The sequence below is a fragment of the Anopheles coluzzii genome, chromosome 3 (genome assembly GCF_943734685.1).
Source record: "Anopheles coluzzii chromosome 3, AcolN3, whole genome shotgun sequence".
In the NCBI taxonomy this organism is placed as follows: Eukaryota; Metazoa; Arthropoda; class Insecta; order Diptera; family Culicidae; genus Anopheles; species Anopheles coluzzii.
This window is the reverse complement of record NC_064671.1, coordinates 89,962,915-89,990,773: the sequence shown is the minus strand read 5'-3', so window position 1 is coordinate 89,990,773 and position 27,859 is coordinate 89,962,915. Positions and strand designations below refer to the sequence as shown.

Sequence of the window (27,859 nt, the reverse complement as noted above, 5' to 3'; positions counted from 1 at the left end):
CTGTCGAGCTTGGCATTGAATCGTTTTAAAATGACGGTTATTTCGAGTGCACCGTACCGCAGTACCGCAGCCATTCAGTTTTGGAGAAGTTGAACAATACACTCAAACTTTAAGCATTCAATAAAATAAACTTAAGCAACAAATATCCTAATTTCTTTCGTTAAACTAATAAATAAATAAAATCATGTGTTGTAATGTTTCTAACCATTGCTCGATTAGCGCTTTTTGCATTTATTCCACAGTTGGAACACATTTTCCTTTTATTTTTACCAGACTATTATATTTTCCCACATGTTTTTTGTTTGTTTGTTTTGTTTTTTTTTTTTTGCCTCAATTTTGCCCTCCCCGTCCTGCTCTTGCTCCCTTCTGTTTTTTTTTCTACAATCATTCATTACTTTAGGATAAATGGTACAGTTCCTTTGTTTTGCACAGTTTGAATCGTAATTTTGATACCACTCGTTAGGGGGATGGGGAATCATCCCGCACTCTGCGCGCAGAATTATCATCTTAAATGCCCGAAATGTTTTACTGATTATAGTTATAGTTTGTTTTATCTGTCTGCCTCCTTCTTGCTATCAAAAAAGTGATTCCCATTCCCAAACGGTAGTCCCACCTACAAGTTCATGCTCGTTCTCTGTGCCTTGTTTAACGATTCAGCTCGATATCTAGGTAATAAGTGGTAGTAGTGGGGGGTGTGCGTCACCTCCATTAGCCCTTCGTTTTGAGCTTCCCCAAACACACACACACTTTCTCATGCACGTACACAAACGCCTGAATAAAAGAAAGTTCAAGCATTCGAGGTTGATAACAAAATTTGTGCTAGGAAAAAATAAGTCGCCACACGTGAAGGATGTGCTACAAACAAAAAAACAAACGAACCGAACAGATACAAGAGACTGTACAGTTTTTCAGAGCAATAACTCGATACCTTGTTTTCGGAGAAACAGCTACTTGCGAGAATGCTTACATTTATGTTGAAAAATGCAATGATTAAGACAAAAAAAGTGAAAAAGAATACAAACATAAGAAAAACACATGTAAAAAAAAACTGAAAACATAAAACACATAAAAAGAGAAAACAGAAAACATGATAGCAACACAATGGAAAACGAAGTAAACTACGTCAGTAGAAGAAAAGCAAAGAGAGGAAAAAAGAAAGAAAAACTAAAACATGGTATTAATTTTCAAGTAATATTTTCTTCTTCAATTTGTAGCAGTTTTTCGTTCTCAAGGCTGGTTGGAGCCCCGTTTTCTCTTTTGTCCTGTCAATCCTTCCTCAGCTTTCGCTTTCTTGCACACGTTCTTTACTCTCTCTCTCTTCCCTCGAGTTTCTCTGACTTAACAACACTTACACAGCTACGCCTTCCTATCATCCATTCACATTTAGAGCTCGGTACCGATTTCTTGTTTCTTTTTTCCTACTCCGGCGTCTCTTCTCTCGAGCGTATTACTTTTGGTAGAAGAAACTGTATCGCATCGATTCGAGCTGCGCTGCTTGGCACACACTAAGACAATTCCCTCCCTGCGTAACACACGCGCAAGAACGAACGAAACGACACGAAACGGAAAAAAGAAGAACTTCGCAACCTTCCTAAGCTGCACAAACACAAAATAACACTAATCCCATTTCAATTTGTTTTGTTTTTGTTGTCTATACACACACACTCTTTTCGGCTGTTTTCGTATCCCTTTTTTCAAGCTTCTTCCTCTCCCATCTGTCTATCAAACTTTGAGCCCTAGTTCCTGTGCAACCTAGCAGTGGTGTTGCTGTGTTGGCCTTACATAATCTGCACATAATACTCCGTGGGCTTTCTTCGAAAACTTCCCTCTGGCCCTAGAGGCTCTTTCTGAAGCTCTGTGTTGTAATTGCGCTGTACTACGAACTAATGCTTAAATAAAAAGGAAAAAAAAACTAAAAATACATTTACACAACTGAACGCCGCTCTCTAGCCCAACCTTTTTAAGCTCACGAGATAAACGTAACATACCCAAAAAAAAGAACATAAAAGCGACAGTTAACAAAGGACTCGTTAAAGCGTTATTTTTACAAGCTCGCGCGAGAAACAATGCAAAGGTAAATCCTTCTTATTGGCCATTGAGTTGTGAATAATGCGAACAGCCGGGGGTGGAAAAAATGAAAAATCCTTTGTAAACGAACTGAGAGACATACACGCACAGAGCCGGCAACACGCAGCACATCCACGGAACGCTATGGCCATCTCTACACACCGGACGTTTTGGTTGCGTTTATGGGTGTGTGTGTGTGTGAGTGTATGCTCACTATATCTTACACCAGCAGAACGAAGCTTCCGGTGGCTGTTGGTGGTGTTGATGATGGAGGCGCCATTGCAGCACTCCCCGTCACTCATCGCTCCCGGTACCATCGGCCACGAGGTTTGCGCAGCTTGCGCGGACTGTACTTGTTCGGCGAAGAGGAGTTGAAGGTGCTTTTCGTTGTAGTGCTGGAGCTCGTACTAGCCGCCGTTCCCATCCCGGATGACGTCATCACGACCGTCGAGGTGCCACCGGACGAGGTGAACGTTAGCTTCACACGTGGTTGGTGCTGCTGCTGCTTTCCGAAACCCACCGCTGGAGGCGCTGTTAGCGTTGTGATGGTGGACTCACCGTCATCATCATCATCATCATCGTCCTCCTCCTCCTCTTCCTCCTCCACCTGTTCATCTTCCGCTTCCTCTTCCTCGCCATCGTCCTCGAGATGATCCTCCTCTTCCAGCTCCTCGACCTCAACGAACTCCGCATCCACTATCGGTGGATCGGTATCGTCGTGCTGATCGCTGTAATCGTGGTCGGCCATCACGAGCTTCCGTTTCTCATCCTCTCGCCGCGCCTGTTGCCGATGGTGATGATGATTATGGTGATGATGATGATGGCGCTCTGCCTGCCCCGCAGGGAATGTGTCCTCCTCGTCCCGGTGGAGATGTTCCGCACCACCGTCCACCCCATCGTCACCATCCTCCTCTTCCTCAACCTCTTCCACCTCGAGCAGCTCGTAGTGCTCCTCCTCATCGACTTCCTCCAGCTCGGTCGCCACCTCATCGTCCTCCTCTTGCGCCTCCTCCTCCTCTTCCTCCTCCACCTCCATTAGCTCGTGATGATGATCGGCAGCATCTTCCTCTTCCTCTTCAATCAAATGCTCCTCCAGCAGATCATGCACTCGGCTCGATTCGCGCCGCTGCCGCTGATGATGGAATTGCTGCTCCGGAAGATGGTGCTGCTTCTGCTGCACTTCCTGCAAACATTCCTCCTCCTCCTCCTGCTGCTGTTGCTGCTCCTCAGTGGTGGTGGTAAGGGTACACAGCAACGGATCCTCCTCTTCCTTCTCACCATCATCGTTCGAGTGGCCATCGCTGTTGTTATTGAAATGACCGCTAGTAGCCGCTTCCTTCCTCTTTGCAGCCTTTGGCAATCGCTTCCGGGCCAGCAACTGTTTCGCCTTGAGGGTCAACTTTTTGCTTCTCTTGCCATCCGTGGTACCACCAACATCACTACCAGCAACAGCCGCATCGTCAGCCACAGGTTCGCTGTCTTTCTTTTTCCTCCCACCGGCGGCACTTGGCTTCCTTCCCGACGGTGACGTCGATTGCTTTCGCGGCTTTTTTTCCTCCGCTTTCCTTCGACGATTACCTTTCCCGGTGCTGTTGCCGTCGACAGCCTTCTTCCCATTCACAAGCGTGACCTCCGCTGCGGTCGTTGCCTCCGCTGCGCTCTGCACAAAGTTCGTTTTGATCAAACTCACGAACGGAAGCTTTTTCGGCGTTTGCTTGCCAGCACCGTAGGTACGCTTCGGCGGCGAGTAGCCAAACGTCGACGAGCGGGTCTTTATTTTCGACGGCGTGAGAACAACCCCTCCTTCTCCTCCTTCTCCAGCTTTGGCACGGGAAGAATATTGCTCGGCGGTGGTGGTGTGTTGCTGCTCCTCTTCCTCCTCGATGCTCTCACAATCGTGTGCTTTTGCTGGTGCCGGTGAAAGCGGCGCCTTGTCGTCCGCACCGTACGATGAGGAGGAAGAGGAAGAGGTGGACGTCGTTAGCGGGGGCGACAGTGGCATCATCGAGGGAGGCGGCAACGGTGGCCCTAGGGAGGATGATTTCCGCCTTTTCGACGACGAAGCGGCACGGATTTGTACGTCATGGTGTTTCTTCGCTGGCGGTCGTTTGCCACCACCACCCGCCCTACCCTTCGCTGTCTGATCGGCACGCACAGCCGCACGCCGGTTCTTTACCATCTTGTTGCGTATCCGTTCGCTGGGCGTTCGGGGCGATTTGGTGGCTTTGTGGGTGGTGGTAGTGGTCAGCGGAGCGTTCACTGAGTGCTCTTCCTCCTCCTCCTCCTCCTCTTCGGTGGCGGCGGCACTGTGGATCGTTTCCTCGTTGTCCGAGCTCTCTTTCCGCCGCACCCGGATGGCCGGTAGCCGTGGATTCGTCTGCGACGGGGCGGAAGGTACAGCTGCGGGATCGTTCGGCGCGGAGGGCAGTTCACTCGTCGACGGTGGCCGCTCGTCGGGCGGGTTTATGGCGGTCGAGGACGAGGTGGTATCACAGTCGTCGCTAACGAAGATGCTTCGCGAGCTGATGGAGTCGCACTCCTTGTCGTCGCTGTCGTGCGTCGCCAGGGCAACCGAACTGCGGTGACGATTCGTTACCCCACCGGTTTGCTGCTTCTGGCGAGCGTCTTCCTTCGGGAGATGATGCTCCTCCTGCTCGTTGTTGGCTGCAACGTCTTCGCGGGAATGTTTTCGCTTGGGCGGAGATGGCCCACCCCCTCCGCCACCGTCGTAATCGACCCGGGTCATCGTGGTGGTCGTTTTCGTCACATACTTGCAACTGTTTACACCCAGCACTGGTCCACTGGTAGGGGCGCAGGACGTCGGGGGACATGGCACATTTTCGCCACCAGCTGTCGCCACCGCTCCCCGGCCGGGAGTGGTGGTAAACGGAACCGTACCGCGGTTGAGACTCCCGGGAGCCAGAATAGAGGACGGCGAGGCAGAGGAAAAGGCGGGCGGCTTGGAAGAAGGCGATGAAAGTAGGCGCTGCAACTGGCTGTTGTCTCGCATCAGCGCAGCCCGAAGCGTTGGCATGGTGTCGACCGTCGGCCCCGGCACCGTAGTATTTCGGTCCTTTTCTGTCGGCCTTTTCTCACACGTCGTCGCTGCTAACGCTTCCTTCGCCTGCTCGTCGTCATCGTGCTCGTCATCGCAAGCCGCAGCCGCATTGATATGGTCACGCTTTGCGACACCTCGCTTCCCTCCAACCGACCGTTTCCTTCCCCTCCGTCCGGCTGGTGTGTGGTTTGCTCGGGCTTCCTCCTTGCCGTCGTCCTCCCGCTGCTTCCGGCGCACACTGTCAGTCTTTTTATGGTTTGCTTGAGCAACGTCCTTCCGAGACGCTCCGCCGACCCTGGCAGGACGAATCTTTTCTTCCACCACCGTGTCAGCATCATCGTCCTCGTCCTCGTGCTCATCCTCCTCCTCATCCTCCTCCTCGTCCGCTTCATCGTCATTGTCTTCCCCTTCGTCCTGTTCCTCGTTGTCTTCCTCTTCCTCATCCTCTTCCTCGGTCTCAGCATGCCTTTGCAGCGACTCTTCCACTTTGATCGCACACTGCTGCGGCTGCTGCTGCGACAACGAGCCATCCTCCTCCTCCTCGTCTTTCTCCTCCCCTCGCTGCTCTTCCGGTTCCTTTTTGATCGACTCCCTCGACAACGATTTCTTGCCCCCGGCCAACGAGGAGGGTAGCATGAAGCGTGACTGCTGCCTGGTGCGCGTACCAATCTTCCGCTTGTTCGTCGGCCAACCGGTACGATTGATGCGCTTCTTGAGGAATGTGCCACCGACACTGCCCGGTCCGCTGCCCGGTCCGCACGCGGCCAGCGGTGACCCGCTGTCGAACAGCTGCAGCCCAATTACCGGCGAGCCGGACGAAATGGCCAACCCCGAGCCGGTTCCGCTCGCGACCATCGGCCGCTCCTTCCGATCGTACTGGACGATCTTCTTCACCACCGATTCGCAGCGCTGTACAAGCTTCAGGCTGAGCGGCGGTTCCGTGCCGACGGTTTGCAGCACATCCAGCAGGTCGCGCTTGCTTACCGGCAGTTCGTTCCGTTCGATGGCGATGCCTTCCTGCACGACCGACGGGGGCAGAAGTAGCTCCTGGTCCATCATCAAATCATCCTGCTCCAGTAGCGTCTCGCTCTTGTCCGCTGTTTCGTCGATCGCAATCCGCTCATCCGTCTCTTCCGCTTCGCCCGTATCCGAACGCTCTTGCTTAACGATTGCACCGAGCGTCGTACCGCCGTCCTTACTGCCGGTGACGCGCTTCAGCTCGTCGGACAGGAACGCGTCCAGCTCCTGGCACAGGGTGCGGCTGTTCACGTAGCTGCTGTCCGGGAAGAGCGGCCGATCGAACTTGATACCGCCGGTGGACGAGCCCGCCCGCGAGCTGGCACGATCGCTGGCCCGCGAACAGGACCGGCTCGGCTCCTCCCCGTTGCTGTCAGCGTCCTGATGCAGGAGCTGCTCGTGCAGGACCGTCGTTTGCGTTGCCGTCGCCGTCGTCGCCTTGCGCGGGCTGGTGAGAATTTTGATCGTGCCCGCCCGCTTCCGGTGCTGCTGCTGCTGCAGCAGGCTGAGAATGGCCAGGGTGGAGGCGTGCTCGCGGGGCGATTTGCGCGGCCGCTCGTTCGCTCCCGCAATGAGCCGCGCTATCCGGCTGCTGTTGCTGCTCGCTTCACCGGCCGCCGTAGCCGCGCTGCTGCCACTTCCTCCTCCTGCGTCGGTTTTGGAAGTGCCACTGCCATCGGTGCCACCGCCGCCTTCCTGCAGCAGCAGCTTGCGCTTCTTCAACGGCAGCGAAGAAAGCGACGACGAGGGTGAGCACTTTTTCGACTCCGTCGGCTCGTCGGCAGTTGACGCCGCCCCGCCAAAGCTTTGCTGCACGTCGGACGAGCTGGGCCGCGAGCTCTTCCGGCCGCCCGGCGACGATGGTTCCAGCGAGGCCGAGGAGCAAGACTGCAGCGAGGTGGTTCGATTCGATTTCCGGCTCGCCGGCACCACCTTGTAGTTTAGTATGCAGCAGTTCTGCCCCAGCGCCGGCAGCGGTCCCATCTCGTACGGCAGTTTCCGGTAGCCTAGGGAAAAAAACACAAAAAGCGTCACAAATTAGTTTACAAACAAAAGCAACAGGACAATCAGGCCCCTTTCCACTTACCAGTGCTGCCGAAATACTCGTACACCTTCTCCGTACCGTCGTCCTGCCGCTGGAACGTTTCGTACCACGGTTCCAGCGACGGCACGCGCTCGAACGCGAACCGGTACGGTTCGATCTCTTCGCAGCGCTTGCGAAAGTTGATCCACTTGAATACTGCCCCCATCCCATCCTCCTTGCCCTTGATGTAGCTGCTGTGGCTGGCGCCGGCCATCATGGCGGCCCCGTCACCGCCGTACGACGATGTGAACGACGACGAAGAAACGGCGCCCGGTGGTGTCGTCTTTGTTTTGGACGCACGCGTGCCCGCTTTGCGTGGCGAGGCAGGGGTGGCCGCCCGCTCGACGGACTCGTTCGTGCGCCGCCTGCTCGAGGGTGGTGGCATTCGCGATGCGTCGAGCAAGTGGCAGTTACAGGAAGCGGCACCTCCGGCCTGCAGGCGACTGCCTCGAGCGGCTCGACCTGCACCACGGCGGCCCCGTCGACCGGCGACACCTCCACGGCGTCCCCGTCCACGACCCTTTGCGATACTGCACGTGGGGCAAGGGCCAATGACGGCGGTGGTGGAAGATGTACTCGTGACCGAGTCTTCCCGGTAAGCTTTCCTCTGCCCGCGACGTCCACGCATTCCTGCGCCTCTACCGCGCCTCGACTTCACCACTACCTGCTTCACCTCCTCCTCCTCTTCATGCTCTTCCTCCTCCTCATCTTTCTCTTCCACCTGTGCTGCATCATCGTTGTTGGCATCATCATCATCATCATGTTGTTGGCCGTCTTCCGACGCGCTCGACTGGCGGCGACGCCGCGCCCGATCGGTGGAAGACGGACTCGTTTTTGCTGCTTCTGCTACTGGGCATGGCTGGATGGGGGCCTCTGGAAATCGCACCCTGGCGTCCACGGGATCCTGACCCTTTCCAAAGTCGGCCGTCTGTTGCGCTTTGCGGCGGGCCGCTGTCTCCAGGCGCGCTCGCTTTGACGCGATCGGTAGCGTAGGCGACGAACGCGACGAAACGGGAGACGACCGATGATCGCTGCTTTCGATCGAGCAGGCGCGCTGGCCGCTGGCAGGGATCGCTTTTTTGCGCTTCCGACCACCACCAGTCACTGTGCGCTTTTCCTCCTCCCTCGTCGCTGCAGCTTCTTCGTCCTCGTCCTCTTCCGAATGATTCTCCATTACCACGTCGTTCGTCGTTGCGTCTTCCGTCGCCATCCCCCGGTCCGCCTCGCTGCTGCTAGTGATATCGACCGAGTAGTTGTTCGCACTGCCGCCCTGGTACCCTTCCGACGACGTTTGCCGACCGTCGTCCGTCTCCTCGTCCGAGCTGCTGTCGTCCTTGCGCGGGAACATAAAGTTTTCCGCCTCGTCGTTCAGCAGGCTCAGCTCGGACTGGCGCACGCGCCTGATCTTCACGATCAGTCCATTCTTCTTGCCCGGCGACGCACCGTTCACCTTGGACGCTTTGCACGTTGTCCGTGACTGGGCGCTGCTCGGCAGTTGTGCGCTGCCGCCGGTGGCCGTTGGATCCTTTCGTTGGGACGCTTGCAGGCCGGTTGGTGTTGTCGTCGTCGCCGTCGGACGGGATGTGCTGATGCCACCGCTCGACGAGACAGTCTCCTCTCCTCCTGCCTGGTTATCGATCACTTTGTACAGCAGGGGCGATTTGACCGGCGGTCGCGTCATTGGACTGGGCGCCCGCCATCGTATACCGCGTACTTTGATGTCCTCCAGTGTGACCGTCTTCTTGGCGCTGCCCGACGATCGTTTGTTTGATCCAGCAGTGGCGGCGGCAGGCTTTAGCCGATCGTGCGCCTCCTTCGCCTCATCTTCACAGACACGATTGGAAGGTTCCTCTTCCACCTGCTGCTGCTTGGGAGTCACCACCACCGTGTGCTGTTCCTTTGCTTTCGGCCCGACCCGTATCCGCGACTGGGCCGTCCGCCGTACCGACGTCGACGAGCCGGACATTTTCGACCGCTCGAGCGTTTCGTCCAGCAGGCTGGTGAAGTCTTCGTTCAGGTTCGCTCGCTTGGGATTCTGGCGCAGCCCGAGACTGATGCGCTTCGTGTTTTTCGGATCGAGCCCGTCACACTCGAGCAGCGTCGCTGCCAGCTCGGTCGCGTGGCGTGTCTTTGTACCAGCGGCACCACCACCACTACCGCTCTCGCTAAGATGGTGATGATGATGATGGTGGTGTTTGTTCATCGATGCTGTCGTTGATGCTTTCAGACCCATGCTTGCTGTGTCCTCTTCCGCCCGTTGCGGGTTACGCTTGCGTCGACCTGCGCCGGTTTTCGGAGTGCTCGTTTCCTCTGGCCTTGCGTCCTCGGTGGCAGCGGGTGCTTTTGCTTCCGTTGCTGGTACGCCCACCAGCAGGACCGATTTGTGCGCGACCAGCTCCCCGTCGTCCTCGACTGCTTCTTGCTGCTGCTGCTGCTGCTGCTTGGTGCGAAAATCGGTTATCACTTTCATCCCGGCAGCATGATCGAGGACGGCAGCACTATCGGTCGCTTTGCGTTCGTCCCACTGCTGCTGCTTCTCCTTCTCTTGCTGCTGCTGCTGCTGCTGCTGCGCTCGTTCCTGCTGCTGCTTGAGCAATAGTGCGCTGAGGGTTGATTTGTGCTTCTGATGGTTATGATGGTTCAGTTGATTATGTGGATGATGATGAATTGCTGATCGTCGCCCAAACATTCCTTCACCGCTCGCCGCTTCCGGTTCCTCCGCTGGCTTGCTCAACACCTTCTCCTTCTCCTCCTCTTCCCTCACTTCCCGAAACGCGGAGCCCGGTGGTTTACGTTCACTGCGACGCACGCTCACTTCGGCAGTCTCCGCCTCGGTCTGCTGCTGTTTGCACGATCGCACCCTGCTCGTCCTTTGACCCACCAACACCTCCTCCTCCTTCTTCTTGCCACTACTATCACGGTTCGTTACACTAACTCTACTACTACTACTATTGGCAGCACGCTTATCACTAACACCACTCTCACCGACCGCCGGTGATTTGTCCGCCTGTTCTTTTACACTCTCCTCCTCCTTCTTCTTCTTCTCAACCACCACGCTATCGTCGAGCCGTACGGAATCGTCCAGCGTTTGGTCCACTTCCGCCAAAAACCCGTCACTACAGTCGAACGTGGCAATCACCGACTGGATCGCAAGCCTAATCAGCGCCTTCTTGTCTTTGTCGCCGTGCTTGTCTTTCCCTTCACACTTCTCCTCCTCACAGTCGGCACCCGTCAACGTCGATGTTGTCGCGGTGCGCTTTCGTTTCACTTTCGCACGCGGTTGGCCCTTCTTTTCCTCACTATTCACGTCGTCGCCTTCCTTCGATGTAGCGATTTTTGCAGGCTTTTCTTCCTCCAACGCTTGCCTCACTGTTGCTTCTACCTGCGTGCTGCGTGCTGCTTGCTCTTCTTCTTCTCCGATCGGTGCTGTTGTGTTTTGTTGTTGTCGTTCGATCAGTTCGTCAGCGGCGGCCGTCGTCGTCGTCGTCACCGCCACCGTCACCGTGGTTGCTTTGTTTCGCCTCCCCTCTGCTCCGTCCTCCTCCTCCTTTTCTTCCTCCTGCCGCTTGTCTCCGCCTGTCCCTCCTCCGCCCGCTCCTACTATTGCTTTCGGTTGTGGGGCGGCGGAGGACGCTGGAGGCTTCCTCCGTTCGTACAGCAGCTCCTCGCCCGGACCGCGCTTGATGCGGGTCGTGCTGTGCAGCTGCTGGAAGAAGGTCTCAACGGCAACAGCACCACCGGGACCACCACCCTCACCACCATCGTACCCGTCCTCCTCCGCCAGCTTTGTCTCGTCGCTGTCGCCACCACCACCGAGCGAATCGAGCAGCCGGTCAAGGGACAGAAAATTGTCGTCGTTCTGCACGAACGTCTGGTGGCTGTCCGATTGCACGTGCGCCGCCAGCGAGTCGTACTCGATGCGACAAATCTCGCAGTAGCCACAGTCGCGGGGCGGAGCCGCAGCCTTGTCCTGCGCGCGCTTCTTCACCACCGTTTCACCACTCTTCCCCGTCGCCGTCGTTGTGGTTCGTGTGGCAACGCTGTTATTGGCGGCACTGGCAAGCTTTCTCGTCATTCTACTCGTGCTCGTCCCTTCCACAGGTGTGCCACCGCCACCGCCCGGTTCGAGCGTTACGTTTCCCTTCCTCTTCTGCTCATCCACCGGTTGCTGCTTCCGTTCGGGCGCTTCGTGCACGTCCGCAAACGGTGCCTTTCGCCCTGCCAGTTCCCGATCGGTGAGCAACAGCGCCGGCCACCGCTTAAACTCCTGGTACACTGGCCGATGGTTGCCCGGGGCCGACCGGGACTCGATCTTTACGAACCGTCCGCGCAGATGGTGCACGTGCTGGCCGCCTGACGGTCGAGCACCGTGCGACTGGTGATGCCGATGGTGATGTCGATGCGATCGCCCACTAGCGTCGGTCCTACCGTCACCCCCTAATCGACCAGCCTTGGAGCTATCACCAACGCCGTTCGCTGCTTGCGGCAGCGAGGCGAGCACCTTGCGCAGAAACTTGAGCGCGTACTCGGCACTCCAGATCAGCGTGCCCCAGGAGCGGGCCTGATGGACCGGGCTGTTCTGGCGGCTGGCGGCGGTGGTCGTCGCCGCACTCGTGCGCGTGATGGCCGCCCCGGACGGGCTGTAGCAGGACGGGCTGGGCGCCTGCTTGTGGTGGGAGGACGTGTGAATGGACGAGGGTGTGGCGGCTTTCGTGGGCGTCGAACCGTACGCCGTTGGGTTCAGGGGCGACGAGTGGAGCAAGCTGTAGGAAGGCTGTGCTTGATGGTGGTGCTGTTGCTGCTGCTGTTGCTGCTGCTGCCGGACACGCTGTAGCATAGCATCTGCACGGCTGCGTGGTACTGCTGCTGCTGCTGCTGATGATGTTGCCGACAGACTGGAGGACAAGTGGTGGTTTGGCTTAACCTAAAAAAAATGGAAAAACAAAAAGGGGATTTTAAATAAAAAGCTCTTTTTTTAAACGTAAACCACCACACACACACACTTACCTTCCCATCAAACCCTACCGAAGCCGCGGTGGTGCTGGAGGAGACTGCTGCCGGCCCAGCCACCACGTGCTTCTGCTGCGCGGATGCCGCTGCACCACTGGCCGTCGTGATGCATGCTCCCGCGGAAGAGGACGGTGCTGCTGCTGCTGCTGCTGCTGCTGATGTTATCGGTGGTGGACATGGTGACGATGTACGACTGGTCGCCGGTCCGTAATCATTTACATATTGACCGTGGGTTTGCTGCTGGTGCGTCAGATGAAGAAGTTGACGCGAGGTGCGCTGCAGCGGCGGCAGCGGCGCCGGCTGCCGTTGATGCGCGGGTCGCGCTGGATTTTCGGCCGAGCTGACGACGCCCGATGGCGAGGCACAGTATGGCGGCTGCTCTCGCTGCTGTTCGCCAGTCTCGCCAACAGCAGCAGTCGGCTGTAGTTTGTCAGTTACGAAGTGCGTAACATCCTTGTTGAGGAAAAATTCTACCGACTGTGGGAGTGGAAATGTAGGGAGGAAACGAAGAAAAAAGCATTTATTAGCCAATGTTCATTCTGCTACAATAACAAAACAATTGTCATAGCAAATAGTAGGTATGGAAATTAAATTGTATGTGTGTTTGACAACTTTTTATACAAATTCTCTCTCACACATACACACACACACACACTTCTCAAACACTCAATTTCACTCTTTCGCCCACAATAAACAGCAGAAAAGGCAAACGCAAAAGCGAAATTTCTCTTCCAAGAGAAAAGATAGACCCTCTCTCTCTCTCTTTCATTATTCACTGTATGATGCTCCCCGGCATCTCCGGCTATTTAATATTCCCCCCACGCACACATCCTCATACACTTCTTTTTTTGTATGCTCACGCTATATCATAACAAACCACAGCAACGACGTTCACGACCGTTCACCACACAAGCGCGGAGCTGTGTTTGCCATTTGCCCGAACGTCCCGAGGCCCGAACAAGCAGAACACAGGGCAGAGTTTCACGTTCTCGCAGGTTTCGACGACCCGACCAACAGGCCCTCGCCTACTGCACCCGCTTCATTCACACAACGTTGAGGCGAAAAAAAGGCTAGCTCTGCTTTTCCCACAGTGAAAAGTCGATAATCGAGAGAAATCGATCGATTTTGGCGTTTGGGGGGGCTTTCGAAATAAGGGCTGTTACTGCTCCGGTTGCGAAACGCACAAAGCGATCACGTTGGCAAAAAGAAGGGAAGCGACAGGCCTCCTGCTTTCGAATTTCACAACTGGAACTGGGTTATTGATGCAAAAAAGAAAAGGAAAGGACATTAATTTGCCCTCACATGTTTTCAATTGACTCTTCCTGTCACTTTGTTTAGACGCACCTTCTTGTATTCCTTTATTAGAGCTACTTAAACACAAACACGTCTTAAAGCTATCTTACACAATCAACAAAGTAGTTTGTAATCGCTCCAAAGGCAACGTCGTCAGCCTATAATCCACGATGTTTTCACCTCTTATGCGCGTTTCATGCTGTGAGTTCTCGACCTCGTCACACACCACACTCGGCGTAAAAGAACATTGAACCGTTGCTGGTGGCGTGTGCTCTGAGGCCCGTTTGTGACTGGGTACACACCGTAACTCCCTCTTCCTGCACTTCTCCATTCTACACACAACATGACCACACACACATACAGGGAAGGCTCTTTTTTCTTGTTGATGTTGGTAGTGGTGGTAGATACTGAACCTTTGCGTAAGATATGCGCAGAGAGCATAAGAGAGAAGAGATGTCGAAAGCGAACGTTGAGAAAGGAATGAAAGGAAAAAATATGTAGGCAAAACGAGAGAGAAGGAAATGAGAGATGCGAAACCACCTCTCCTTGCTTCAGCTTCCACATATAGATTCTTATTTAAATTGTAATAAATGTCTTAACTTGATATAACGCACAAACTGAACAGTAAACAAACCAAATAAGTATGGAACAGTTTTCGATTGCATTGTTATGTTGGTTTACCGATTGAACTAACACACAAACACATTCAAACGTTTCGACATTAGTTTTAGTGTGTGTGTGTGTGTGTGTGTGTGTGTACCAAATTTAACCCCAAATATGCTTCCGTTGTTTTTGTTTGTTTTCTTTGCGGGGGACGCAACGCTGTGGCAATCAGTTTGTTGATGAGAAGAGAATAGTGAATAGAAAATACTTTAAGTTTGCTCGTTATTAGGAAGAATCAACTTAAAATTATTAGTTGTAACATAAGAGAGTTTCCGGACATAGTAACTTTTATGCAATTATTTAAATAACGAATATGTTTGACAAAAGATCTAATAACTTTTTCATAATTTTCTTAGAAGGTTTTTAACCCTCCTGGAACGAAGCATAGAGACCAAAAGGAACGCACTTTCTTGGAAGTAACATAAGAAATCAATTCCAAGAAAAAAAACATACACACACACACGTCCCAACATTTCATTGATCATACAAACACACGCAAACTCGACCCTATTCTCTCTCCCTCTCTCTCTCTCTCTCTCTCGTCACAATTCCACGTAAACAAAACTCTCCAGAGAAACCCGAACGAAAGAGAGAAAGAACTAGATTGAGCGTTTGCTCGCGCGCGCAAAGGGCGAAACCTTCATCTCTCGCTTGCGTCTTCGTTGCGTTCTGCTCATTCTACGCGCAACTGCTGGCGGGGGCCGTCCGTTCGAAGGCGAGTGCTGGCTTGCCCAGCACAGACACACAACACAAAATGGAGTTGAATATAGCTCCCTGCTGCTGCTGCTGCTGCTGCTGGGCAAAAACGAAGGCCCGGGCGTCTGTCCGCCCGCTCCGTTCTCACCGTGCTGCGTGTCGGAGTGTGTATGTATAGCGAGATCACCAGCAGCAGCAGCCATTTTTGATTTCGATTCTGTATTGCGCTTGCTGCTGGCCCTTGTGTGCTGGCGATACACTCCTCCTATATAAGCTCCACCACACAGCAAGCAACTAAGCGCTGTAGAGCGCAGTGTGCCCGTTGAATTTTGCTATGCTCCCCCACACAGCAGCATCGTCATCGTTTCCTTCACTCCCCCCGTGTGTATGTGTGCTTGGCGGTGGGCGTACGTGTTGTGTGATTTTCCACAGTTTGCTCTGAAACTTCGTTGCTGCCAGCGCACTATTATGGGGGGAAAAGGCTTTCAAGGTGTACAGTCTACAGTCAGTCAGTCAGTCCCTGCTGCTTCGTTTGCTGCTGGCTAATGGATGCAAATTCAATACACACACAGATACATACAGAAAACCAAGGTAATATGGTGATGGAAGAGACGGCAATTACGACCGTTGCAACAACTCTCCCCAATGGGGAGTTTTACATTACGATTACGTGCACGTAGCAACCTCCAGTGTGACCAAATTCATTTAGAAAGTACCGACATACACACACATACACCAACGGTACACCACCAAACAGGGTCATGGCAAACGATAAATATCCGATATTATGTTTACTTGCAAATGGATGCCTCTTTACACAAATTGTTTTGACTTTCGTTTAAAAAGTACGACAACTTCCTTCTGCCTCCCCTAGATGGCAGCACGGGAGCACAATCATAACACAAATTGTGCATAAGGGAGGGGGGTACGATTGGAGCGACGACGTTTGTTTGACGTTTGTTTGGAGCAATACACACACACACACAAACACTTTTATAAAACAACATTCAGACATAACCTAAAACGCTACCAGTCCAACGAAGCAGGCTAAGAAACTCTGCCGACAGCACCAGTAAGGTGCAGTTGAAAGAACGGGGAAGGAAAATCAAAGTAGCAGCTCCACCACCAAGACCACCGCTGCTGTATGCTGCTGAGTCAGCAAACCCATTTCAAAGCAATATACTATGGGGTGGTAGAAGAAACGACCGCTGCACATTTCCTACACACCGACACCGACCGAAGATGGTGGTAGTGGCGCTGAAAATATACGCACACTGCTGGCTGGCTGAATCGACTTTCTCGGTGGTGTTGTTTGCCGTTCAAGCAATAATGGAAGAAACAAGCGCACACAAACGGGTATCTCGCTCGCGGCGGCAATGGTCGTCGTCGTCGTTTTCGTTGTGGACTGTGGGGGCTACCTAAACCCGAACCGAAATGGCATTTTCGTTCAACCGTGTTGTTCCTTTGCAGCAGAGAACATACACTGTTCCCTTCGTGCCGAAATCCAACGCACACGCACCACACGCGCGCTGCTGCTGTTCAGCTTTTCTTCGATGGGGGACGTGTGTGGGGGAGGTCTTCTTTCTCCTATCATCACCCCCACACAGCGCATTCTCGTGCGCAAAGTAAGTCCATTCTCCTGCTAGCGTGTACTGCCGCTTTACTGGCTTTACTGGGCGACCGAAAGACGTCTCTTCCCCCAGCAGCCACCCAGCCCAGGCAACTGTGCGCGCTGCTAATGGGACGACAAAAACTCTGACTCTGGACGACGGTTGATGATGGTTGTGGCCGACCCCGAGGGAAGCTATTTCAACCTTTTAGGCCCGCAATCGTTCTTCTCGTACAAAACCCCGCTCGGATGCGTGTGTGCGCTACAAGAAGAAACAAGAAACCGTATTCAGCGATCTGTACGGCGGCAGTCGGGTGAAGCTGAAGGAACGCAAAAGAAACCACATGAAGAGCGCCGTGCGTGTGTCTGGTGGTCGTCGACGCAGTTGCCAATCTCTCCCATACATACAGGCACACATGCACACCATTCTCTCTTCGGGCACCGGTTTAGCAACAACAACAGCAGCAAAAAAGCCTCCCAACTTCTGAGACGTTCGCTCGTGCTCCTGCCGCCAATAAGTTTTGCCAAGCTGAGCTGGTCGACGGGGATGATGCTGATGATGATGATGATGATGGTTGCAGTCTGCTGCTGATCTTTTCTTGTATCTTTTTTTGCTTATTGGGACAAACGTCGGTGCGGGTTAGAGCTTGATTGGAGCATTTAAACGGCCTTTTTGCACATCTGCGGTCGATTGTGGTCGATGTGTTTGTTTCGCTCTCTCTAAAGGGTAGGTAAGACCGTCTGTCGACCGAACAAGCAGTTACCTAAAAGTACAAAAATCATCATAATAAAAAAGGAACTCTTTCATGTTTTAATGTCTATTTTACCTTGAATCTTTCATTGTTGCAGAGCTTTGTTTGTCATTCACTATTAAACTCGTGTCGGTTTTGGAAATACCTGGCACCTGGAAGAGTTGTGTCTTCTACTTATGCAAAAATACACTTTCATGATGGAAAATACATTCGTAACCTTAGGAATTCGCCGAAAAGCCACAAGAACAACCATCTGCCATCGAGACATTTATATTGGCACTCAACATGTTTGTTTCTTCAAGAGAACCAAAAGAAATGATGCAATACACGACAAAAGGAACAATTAATTGCTATTTATCTGTGTCGTTTCGTGCAACAGTTGACGGAATTGATGCTTACCAACGGGAAGAAAGGGAGAACAACAACGAGCAGCGGAAGAAAAATAAGAAAAAAACAAAATGGTAACAACCAAACTGAACGCACAAGAAGTTCAACAAACGAGAGGTTGGGAGGGTCGCTTTTGTACACGACAAAAGGGAAACAACATCACACACACACAGGACGGGGGTATTGTGGGGTAAGAGTGTGTTCAATGTGTGTTTTGCCTTTGCTTTGCTGCCCCTCTCTCTCTTTCTCTCTCTCTCTCTCTCTGCTCCAGTGCGGCCGCCGCGGTTTGCATACCGGTTTTGCTTAATCTTTTGAACATGTTTTTCGGCACTGCTTCCTATTTCCTGTTTTGCTTCAACTGCTGTGCTCAAATTGGTGACAGCTTTGTGAGCTAATACAAAGAATAATTAGAAAGGAAAGTTTTATACAGAAAAAAACAACATTCTCAAACTCGCCTGTAGCTATGCGTACGGTAAACATAGCAAGCCATGAAAAATAACAACAAAACATTGTAAACAACGCGCGCGCCACACTACTACATTTACACACGCCAAACAGGGCCCAAACTCTTTCCCCGTCGTATCGGTAGCCGTTTTTCTCTGTCTATCAAAACCAAGAGACGAGCTGTCACTTCTTAATAGCAACAGCGGCAGCACACAAATAGAAAAACCGTATGACACAACCACACACACACACACACACTTGAGCGTACAAAAGTAGTTGCATTTTATGTTGGTGGGGATGGTGAAGAGCGAGAAAACAATAATAAATTACCATTGCAAGACGAATTACACGTCGCAGTGCTTTACGCTCTCTTTAAGTTCATTTGGATGTTTAAACCAAAAACATTTTAAATATATAGAAATTGTTTAAAAGCATTCAAAATCTCCCCTAACATAGCAACAGTATCATAGCTACTGGGAAAAACCAATCACGAGGACAAAATGTATTGCTTCATTCCAGGTCCACGTCGAGAAAAGGCCTCCGGAACCTACCCCAGCCCCCATTCCATTCGTGTGTTGAATTTTTCATTTAGAACAGAAACCGACAAATGTAGAAAACCTCGACCACCTCCTTCTACTTTCTGCTCCCCGTCCACTGCTAGTGTAACAAACACACATACACATGCACACACACACACACACACACAGGCGAGCGCAAGAAGCAACATTGTTCCGTGCTGCTGCCCAGTTCGCCCCTTCCCTCCCTTTCATACATTCCCCATTGCCCTGTTTCTCCATAGCCCCCCCCCCCCTCCAAACCCTCTCCACCCTTTTCCTGAATGTGTTTTGAGTGTTTTGTTGCGTGGCAGCAGCAGCAGCAGCAAATGTGTGACGACGACGGGTTTTCATGGACGAAACGGTGGCAGGGCAAGAAAACAAGAGAGAAAGACACACGGCTGGACAATTACGAGCAACGGGGGGACTTGGAGAAGTCTTGTGGAAAGAGGTGGAGGGGGGGGGGGAGGTCTTGTGGAAAGGGGTGGAGGGGGGGGGGGGGGGGTGAAATTGAAAGGTAGATAATGCACGGGAAGACACAGCAGCAAAAAAGGGCGCCTTTTTCTTCCCCCTTTCTGTAGCAAACAAAGTAAGCGGCGCGCACACGTAGAGACAGTGATACGTGTGCGTGTGTGTGGGAGCGCCTACTAGTACTACAACTCAACACACAAACGGAGCGTTTGGTTAAATCTATTTAAAATGGTTGCGTTTAGGGTAAATGCACGATAAACAATGGAAGTTCCTTTGCAAGTTTAACGCTCGCAGTAAAAGTGATGGTTGGAAAATTGCAACAATATGCAGGGGGAGTGATGCAACTCCCACCACCCTAATTCGTACATTGAAATGCACTTTCCTCGCTGGTCGGTGGTCTGGTGGTCGGTCAAATTGACCTCATTTCCGGATATTGATTTCTGCTTCTTCGGCCCGTTGTGCGTACATGATTCACATTCGCGCACACACTGGGAGGAGTTGGGAGGAGCACAATATGCATCTCTCGCGCGCGCATACACATCGTATTACAAAAAAAGCCCCAGGGCTATATCTCATCCAAGCAGCATAACTATGCTAATATACGCAACGCACATCGAGCATACAACGGCACTTCATACTACAAGAGGGTTTGTGTATGTGTGTGTGCGTGTATATCCACTCTCCCAACATAAACGGGCACGCACGTACAATTCCACACACTGAAAAAAAATACACGCACTCATACTAATGCATGCAACACACACAGAAACAACTAAGAGAATGATTTCACTTAAAAAAACAACGCTCAAACGCGCACACACACAAACTCAACACAACACACATCTCTCGCTCACTCTGCTTTACACTTGCTTGTTTTTTTTATATATGTTGCTCGTTGCATACATACACGGCAGAGGCACACACTTATTGAACCGTTTAACTATTTAGCCACTTCCATTACTACCCTACATTTATTGATTTTTTTGTTTTGTTCAGTTTTTGTTAAGTTGTTGGTTCTTTTTGCTTCCACCAGCGAGACAAGCCATCAGAGAGAGTAAGAACGAGAGAGAGAAAGAGCGCGCGCACCAATTTCTCATTATGCTACGAGGGCCCGCGCGCGCGCTTACTAATACCGATGCACGTAGGGCAATGGGAAATAAATGGGAAGAGAGAAACGATATGCGCGCGGCCTGTGTGTTAGAGCGGTCTCTCGTTCCGTCGTTGCGGTTTTCGACGGCTCGTTTTGCCTGTGCCCTGCTTGCGAACCACTTTGGTCGACGTTACGGCTGCCTACTCTGCTGCCACTGCTGCTGAAAAACGCCATTTTCGAACGCATTTAGCACAAGAAGAAAACGCCCTTTTCCGTCGAAACACGGTGGGGGATGTTGGTGTGTGAGCGTAAGCTTTCCTTCCGTTGCTTCACACTGGTTGTGGGGCATTACACACTGAACAAAAATGCAGTGATATAATATTAATTGAACTCTCTATACAGCCATGTAAGAGATGACGGGGCAAAAAGGCCGTTGGCTAGGGGGGGAATGATAATACAATTTCGATGACTAGTTGGCGGGGCAGTTTGACAAGGTTCACCGAGCCCCAGCACCACACTCACTCACACCCCCCTGCTGTCTACAGGGAGCTCTTCACTACGTTGCATGTGAGTCGTGGCATTATATACAGCAGACCCAGCAGTGGAACGGTGGAACGTTTTGCGCTTCCGTAACCATTCCCTCGCCTGCCGTTGGCACCGACGAGAAAATGGCGAATATCATCACCTCATTCCCGTTTACCAGCAGCAGCAGCAGCAGCACCGGGCAGGAATCGCTGCGTACAAAATCCGGGCGAGGGCGAACGAGAACCACACACCACCACCAAAACCGGGGCCGCCGCAATGCTCGATGCGAACGAGGGGCAGGAAACAACGGGCGGTGTGTGCAGCAAGAAGCTCCAACACACAATCATCCCGCGCGACCCTTCCCAGCAGCCACACATCATGCCCAACCAACTCAACCCAACACACCAGCCAGGCCAGCCGCTAACCGCATCGAAAATTCAACCAACGCGCGTCCGACCAAACGGGAAGCAACGCAACGGAGTCGGGGCTGGGCGGGGCAGGGCAGGGCAAGCAGCGAACACACAACATACCGCCGCAATAAAAACACTCAACCATTCACACACACACCAGCAGCAGCAAGCTGTCAGAAGCACACGCGCGCACACACGTTCACAAACGTACGCACACACGCACACACACACTAACGAAACATCATCGATCGAGACGCAGCGAAACGGGCCCAAAAGGAAAGAGAGCGCAACAGAGAAATGGTGGGTAAAACGAAGAGAAAAAACATACGCACACATAACCACACACAGGCACACACACACTCTTTGATACTGAAATTGGTGATGAGAAAACGGTAGATATTGTATCAGCAGATACGGTGAGCTGCTTGGGGGAGAATAGGAAAGAAAAAGCCCCCTTCCCCCTTACACACACACAAACACTAACCTATTATTTCACACTCGCTGGGGCCATCTAACGCCTATCTTACTGCTGGCAGCACACACACATACACACTCACACACAAATGCTTGTAGTTTTCTTTCCTTCCTTCAGCGCTGCTGGCTGTATTGCCTTTTTTGTTTAACACACTTTTTTCACCCACACACACGCACACACAAGCAGGCGGTGGCGTCAATTGTAAACGCACCACCGCTTCCACACGCCACCTACCCGCGCTTGAGCGATACAATGATACGCACGCACACTATACACACACACACATAGAAATACACGGTCACAGTGTGACACTGGCCCGTCGAGCGTAGCGTAGCTCCGCACGAGTACACGTCTGCACAGCTCGAGTGCAACAATATCAATGAAGCCGTCTGGCGCGGTGTCTGCTTCGATGAGCGTCTGGCAGCGAGCAAATGTCTCTCTCCAACCGTACCGCAATGAGAGCGCGAGCGAGAGAGAGAGCGATCCCGCACGCACGCACACATCCAAACACACACACTCTGCCCGTTTGCGCAACTTTGTGGAGGAAAGCAAAAGCAAAAAAAAAGACGGAACGACGGCTCGCGCGCCTTCAGTGTGTGTTGCAAGGGTAAACCCTACTAGCAATGAGAATGTAAAAGTGTGCGTCTTTCAGGCGAGGGGCATGTAGAAACAGGGGGAGACGGTTGGAAATACGCGGAATTACGCGGCGGCGAGAGCGTGTTTTGCTTTCTACACAGTTTTTGCACTCACACAATCACACATGTGTGAATGTGTGCGTTCACTTTCAGCCAGCGCGCTCAGTTTGGTTTTCTCGCAGCGGCTTGCTGGTGTCGGTGTCTCGCTCGCACTAGTGCAGCGAGTGTTCCTCGTGCGTTCCCTTTCTTGCTACCACACAAAATCGTCAGTACAGTTCAAGCCTTCGCAGTGTGAGGCCGCGCGCGTTTTAGCCTAAGTCCCGGGCGCTCGATGTAATTTGAAGTGAAGTGTTGAAGTGTTGTTTATTTCAATACAAATTAATACGGCCTCGGCCGTATTTTCAAGTGTTGAAGTGTTGTGCGCATTGAAATAAAGCAGCGTTAATCTTTCATAATTCAACATGAATATGTAAATTATGCTGCTTTATTTCAATGCTTTTTTTACAGTATTCAACATACACAACATACAGGCAGTAAGGCGGGTGCTTGAAGTGACGATTTTTTTTTAATATTTATAATAAAAAATATGTGTGGTTTTGTGGCAAGATTGTGGTTAGCGATGTGTGGAACTGTGCCTTAAGTTTCAATAAAGTGTTAAAATATCAAACGAGTTTGATGTAATTAAATTTATTTCGATGCATGCGATTTTATTACGCAGCAAATCAAAGTGAACGAAAGCGCACAGCGCACAACGCGCAACGAAAGAAACGAGGGGGAGGGGGTGTTCAGCGCAGCGCGCAAGTGCGGCAACAGCGCAGCGCAAACCGAAAGAAACGCGAGAGAGCAAGAACAGCTGATCCGCGCATCCCACGCAGCGCGAGAGGAAAAAACGGGAGGGAGGGGGTATCAGCTGATCAGCTGTTTTGTATCGCGAGAGCGCCCCGTGTAATTTGAAGGCATGCGAGAGAGCGCTGCGCGCGCTCACTCTCAATTCGGAAAAAAATCACTGCGCCTCGACTATGGCGGCCAATACAAAATCGACCGAACCCCTTCCCCCTGTTTCTACATGCCCCTCGCCTGTAAATTTCGCTCTCTTTGTCTGTCGGGAAGACAGCAAAGGTAGAGGCGCGCAGCAACGGCCTAAAACGGCACACGGAATAACGCGAACAAAGATGGCCGCGCGCAGCAAGCCGATGCGAAAACGGGAAAAATATCACACCGTGCGCACTGCCGCGGGCGCCTTATATTTAGGAAAATGAGTGAAAATACATTTAAATATCAAATAGCAAATGTAAAGGGCGGCGGCGGCGGCGGCAGCGGCTGCAACTTGCTGACGAGTCAGTAAAGCACACAAAAACAAAACAATGTCTTGTTTTGATGCATGTGTGAGAACGAGAAGAAGGTGTGAGAGTGAGATGGAAGTTGGGTACTGTTTTTCCCCCCGGTGTGTGTATGTGTTATGTGTTACACATCCATAACGAACCCTTTTTCGCAATTTAAATGCAATTTCTAAGCAATCCACAGCAAAACGAATTCTTTACGATACTTTCATGATGGCTTTAAGATTGTGTTTTAGCATTTATTTGCCATTGCTCACAGGCTTGAAAATAGAAACACACACACACACTGACCCCCTGCCTGTTGGCATTTTCTCGCCTCTCAATACAGCTTTTCACTGTCCTTTTCTCTCGGACTCTCTCTCTCTCTCTCTTTCACCCTTTTTTGCCGATCGGAGAGCGTTTGCTCTTCGTTTTGAGGAAAAATGCCGGTGGGTCTGTAATTTTCCGTTTCGGGTCGAATGGACCGATCACGCACAGTTAAGGATGAACACAAAAGGGGGCAATGGTTTTTCATACTTACACCACCCAGCTGCTTGATGGTCGTCTCGATCTTCGTCGCGATCTGGTGCTGCTCGATGTCCAGGTAGAACCGATGGTACACTAGCGGCTTCGGACCCTTCACCAGCTGCACCTTGTTGTCTGTGGGGAAAGACGACGAACGAAAAGGGGAAGAAATAGAAGAAGAAAAAACAAAATTTACTTTAAATTTACACACTCACAGTAAACATAGGGGGGAAATAAAGGTAATGCCTAAAACAGACACAGCAAACAACAACATCCGGAGCACACAACCTCCCCCACACCCACACTCACACAGTCATAACCATATCCAAGAGGTGTCAATACGCGCAACGTTCTTCGTTGCCATAGTTTCTTCTCTTGCCGAGAAAATTGTGTCATTCGGTGTACAAAAACACAAACATCAAACTGCAGGGTTCTTGGGAGTGGGTTTGCAAAATTTCAAAAAAAATTACAAAATTTCAACAACAAAAAACATCATATGCCTTAAATTGGTTAGTAAGATTGTATTTACTATGATTCTGATTTTCTACTCAAAATTAAAAAAATTCTTTCAGTAAATATAACATTGCTTTTAAATTTAAATCTGTATTAAAAGAATCTTCAAAGAAAAATCCATATTTGCGTACAATTACAGTTCAGTTCGTTACTTCAAACTGTACTACACGCTATGTGGAAACGAACTAATGATTATATGTTTTTCTTCAATAAAATCAAATTGCTTTTTATACTTTAAAATGATCTAAAACTATTGTATGAAATTGCAGTTAATGATGGCATTTGGTGTCATACAGCAATCGTAAAACATATCGCTGATGGAACAACGAAATGTTAGCACAAATATAAGTGAGATATAACGTTCCTCATAAATCACCTCGAATGAAAGCGTCTAATAAATTTTGGGGATTTTTTGCATGTAATTTTAGTGCTTCATATAAAATACCAAAAAACCATTGGTGGACCCCCCGTTTGCGCAATAGAAGAACACAAACACACAAACACTTCAACAGTCGCGCCCTTAGCGACAGCTGCGCAGCTGTCAAATCAACAGGGGCCAGACGACGGCGATTGTCTCTCGCCATCAAATATGCTCAAACAACAGCAGTACGCATCATCATCAACATATCAACATCATTAGCATTCATTTCGGTCGATGTTTCGCAGCAAATCCAATTCCAATCGTATCGTCTTCACTTCATCCTCTTTCAATGGTCAACGACTTCCAAAACGAACGGCATGAATTTGCCTCTTCATATTCGCTCAAGAAATTAGCGAATCGCTCTCGGCGCTGGAGACGAACCACAGCAGGGGAGGGGGAGCAACACACGCAAAATTCGTCGTACGCATGGGGCAATGACTCCTAGACAACGGAGGCATATTTGACAGGAATGCCAATCAGAGGAAACCGGTCGAAAGTAAACAAAAGCAAAGCGCTCCGCACATACACACACACAAACCAGTTTCCGCGAAGAATACCCAATCAAAGTTTTGCATTCATTTGCGTACATTTGCGTCAACACTTACTCGCTTTCCTTTGGGATGCCTGAGACGGACGGTGCTGCTGTTCCTCCTGTTGTTCCTGCTGCTGCTGCTGCTGTTGACCGGCGATCCTGGAAAGTTTGGCCTTCGAGGGCGAGACCATGCCTCTGCCGTAGCAGCGGCGCAGGATACTGTCTCTCCCGCCCTCCCTCCCCGTAAGCGTTCACCGCGCGTCAACCGTTACCGGCGGAGTCCTTCCAAGTCGGCAGGCAACATCCTTGCGGCAACTAGTTTTGCAAATGGAGGACGCTCTTTCAAATGTCACCGTCACAAGCTAGTTAAGCTACGAGTTAAGCCATACACGAAAAGTACACCTCACGGGATTTCACATGTTACATTATTCGATTGAGCTCTTTAAAGGACACTGAAAAGCAAAGAAACACAACGCACACTATTATAAGCAAGAATTGTGAAGCAAAAGCCTTGTTACGTGCACCAAATGCTCAACTATATGGTCGAGCACTACTTTCGCATAAATATTGTATGAAAAACTGAACACTTTTTCTCACAATTCTACAATGGATCATCTTTTTGCACATAAAAACACGACACAATGTTGCCACGATTAGTACCTCAGCATGTACAACGACAACACAACATATTGCGCGCCATTTTCTATTTTCGATCACTGCGGCAACGATGCTGCTGCTACCGCTGCTGCTGCTGTGCGTGCGACACACGGTGCCTAAATACAAACAGAAGAAACTGAACCATGAACACCGGCCAAAAAACTACAGCGTCACAAAACACACACACACGCGCGCACATTCACTCACGCACACTACGCATCGTAGCTTTCGTGTGCGTGTTTACGCACATATCGTTGCCGGGCATCACACAAAAGGGATTGCTTCTGTTGTGTTCTTCGCCCTGTCTCAGCAGGCAGCTGGTGTCTGTTGGTCAAAACGATGGGCGAGAGGAGGAGGGGTGAAACGTGCCAAAATTCGCCATTTTTGTCAATTGGCTTGTTGTCTGCCACACACACACGCACAGCCGGGTGAAGGGAGCGTGAGTTTCTCCTGCTTCGATTTTAGTTACCGAAAAAAACGAAATGGCGCTTCTTTTCCTTTGGAATGAACCCAAAGCTGGACGATGTGTGGTTACTGTGTTTCAAATCTGAATCTATCGCCTCTGCTTATCATCAACAACAACAACAACAACCAACCAACAACCACAACGGGCAGGAAGGCCTCAATGTCAACCACCGACCGAGTGTGGCCGTGATTGTTTTGCTTTTACGTGTGCTCTACATTAGCCGCCACACACACACACACACGCACACAGTAGCCTTCTATTTCAGCTCCATCTCCTTGGCGACTGCTACGGAAATCACTTTAGCGATAAATTATCGTACAACACCCAACACACAAACATAGAAATGCAAAGAAATGGCGGGAAATAATTGGATCACAACATTTGCTTTCGACGTACCGAGCCAAACAATACGGCGCACAAACACACACACACACGCACACACACGCGCACTCTGCACAGTAAACGCGGCAAGCGGCACACAAATTGTTACGCCACCGGGCCAAGTATTGGTCGGGGAAAGAGCGATTTGATGTGGTTTTTCTCACGCCCTGCTCTGGTCCGGTCGGAATGATCGTGTTGAGAATTGCGCGAAACAAACAAACCGCTTTCGCGTTCGCTTGGTGAACAACAGACGAGCGGGCAGAATCCTTGAAACACGAAAAATGACACAACAGGGAGGAGCGATAAGAAGAGCTAGTGCACAGTGGTCGCCCCGATGGACAGTTCGGTGGAGGCATGGGCACCTTGTGGCCCGGCAGATTTGGAAAAAGCCGATTTTTTGTAGTTAAGGTTAATTGCATAATTTCGTCGAAAGGCTTGAGTTGCGAGTTTGTTTAGTAACAATCTTTTATTTAAGTTAAGATTTTACACATTTTCTGGAATTTCTCAAGAGAGCAGGAGAGGGACGTTGGGAAAATAATTATGGCCCTGGAATACATCACGAACGCCCTGTGTGCGCAAAAACTCAGCGGATATACAGGCGAATTGAATACTCGCAACCCGCAACGCGTGCACAGTGGTTGACCGACTGCATGCAACGGTCAAAATAAGAAATCAAAATTTTTGGATAAATTACCATTTTTGCAAAATTTCCCTTATCTTACCCACTTCGTGCAAAGATGCTGATCATATGCCGTGCCTGGATCCAAAGGCCGAGAAATCCAAAGCAGAACCTTGATCGCACGGT

At 51.0% G+C, this 27,859-nt stretch overlaps 1 protein-coding gene and 1 long non-coding RNA gene across 3 annotated transcripts; one reads left to right on the top strand and one right to left on the bottom strand.

Moving 5' to 3' along the window:
- Window positions 1-1,177: 1,177 nt before the first annotated feature.
- On the bottom strand, window positions 1,178-27,359 carry LOC120959704 (uncharacterized). Of its 2 annotated transcripts, none has more exons than XM_040383304.2 (6): window positions 26,211-27,359; window positions 25,624-26,002; window positions 24,101-24,219; window positions 12,234-12,713; window positions 7,230-12,150; window positions 1,178-7,149 (listed from the first exon to the last, which is right to left on the bottom strand). In XM_040383304.2, the coding sequence occupies exons 2-6, from the start codon at window positions 25,739-25,741 to the stop codon at window positions 2,366-2,368; spliced, it is 10,422 nt and encodes a 3,473-aa protein (XP_040239238.2). In that variant the 5' UTR covers window positions 25,742-26,002; window positions 26,211-27,359; the 3' UTR covers window positions 1,178-2,365. The 2 variants fall into 2 exon arrangements, with proteins under 2 accessions (XP_040239238.2, XP_040239239.2); XM_040383305.2 differs by having other exon boundaries at window positions 27,070-27,359.
- On the top strand, window positions 21,615-22,930 carry LOC125907411 (uncharacterized). The gene is made up of 2 exons (XR_007452617.1): window positions 21,615-22,573; window positions 22,748-22,930. It is a non-coding gene; the product is annotated as an uncharacterized LOC125907411 (long non-coding RNA).
- Window positions 27,360-27,859: the final 500 nt, after the last annotated feature.

Bases quoted from the DNA above. Each gene is read 5' to 3' on its own strand.
- LOC120959704 (XM_040383304.2), bottom strand. From the start codon at position 25,741: ATGGTCTCGCCCTCGAAGGCCAAACTTTCCAGGATCGCCGGTCAACAG. The intron at 24,220-25,623 runs GTAAGTGTTGAC...CTTTCCCCACAG, and splicing joins GGCATCCCAAAGGAAAGCGA to ACAACAAGGTGCAGCTGGTG. The intron at 12,714-24,100 runs GTAAGTATGAAA...CCACTCCCACAG, and splicing joins CCATCAAGCAGCTGGGTGGT to TCGGTAGAATTTTTCCTCAA.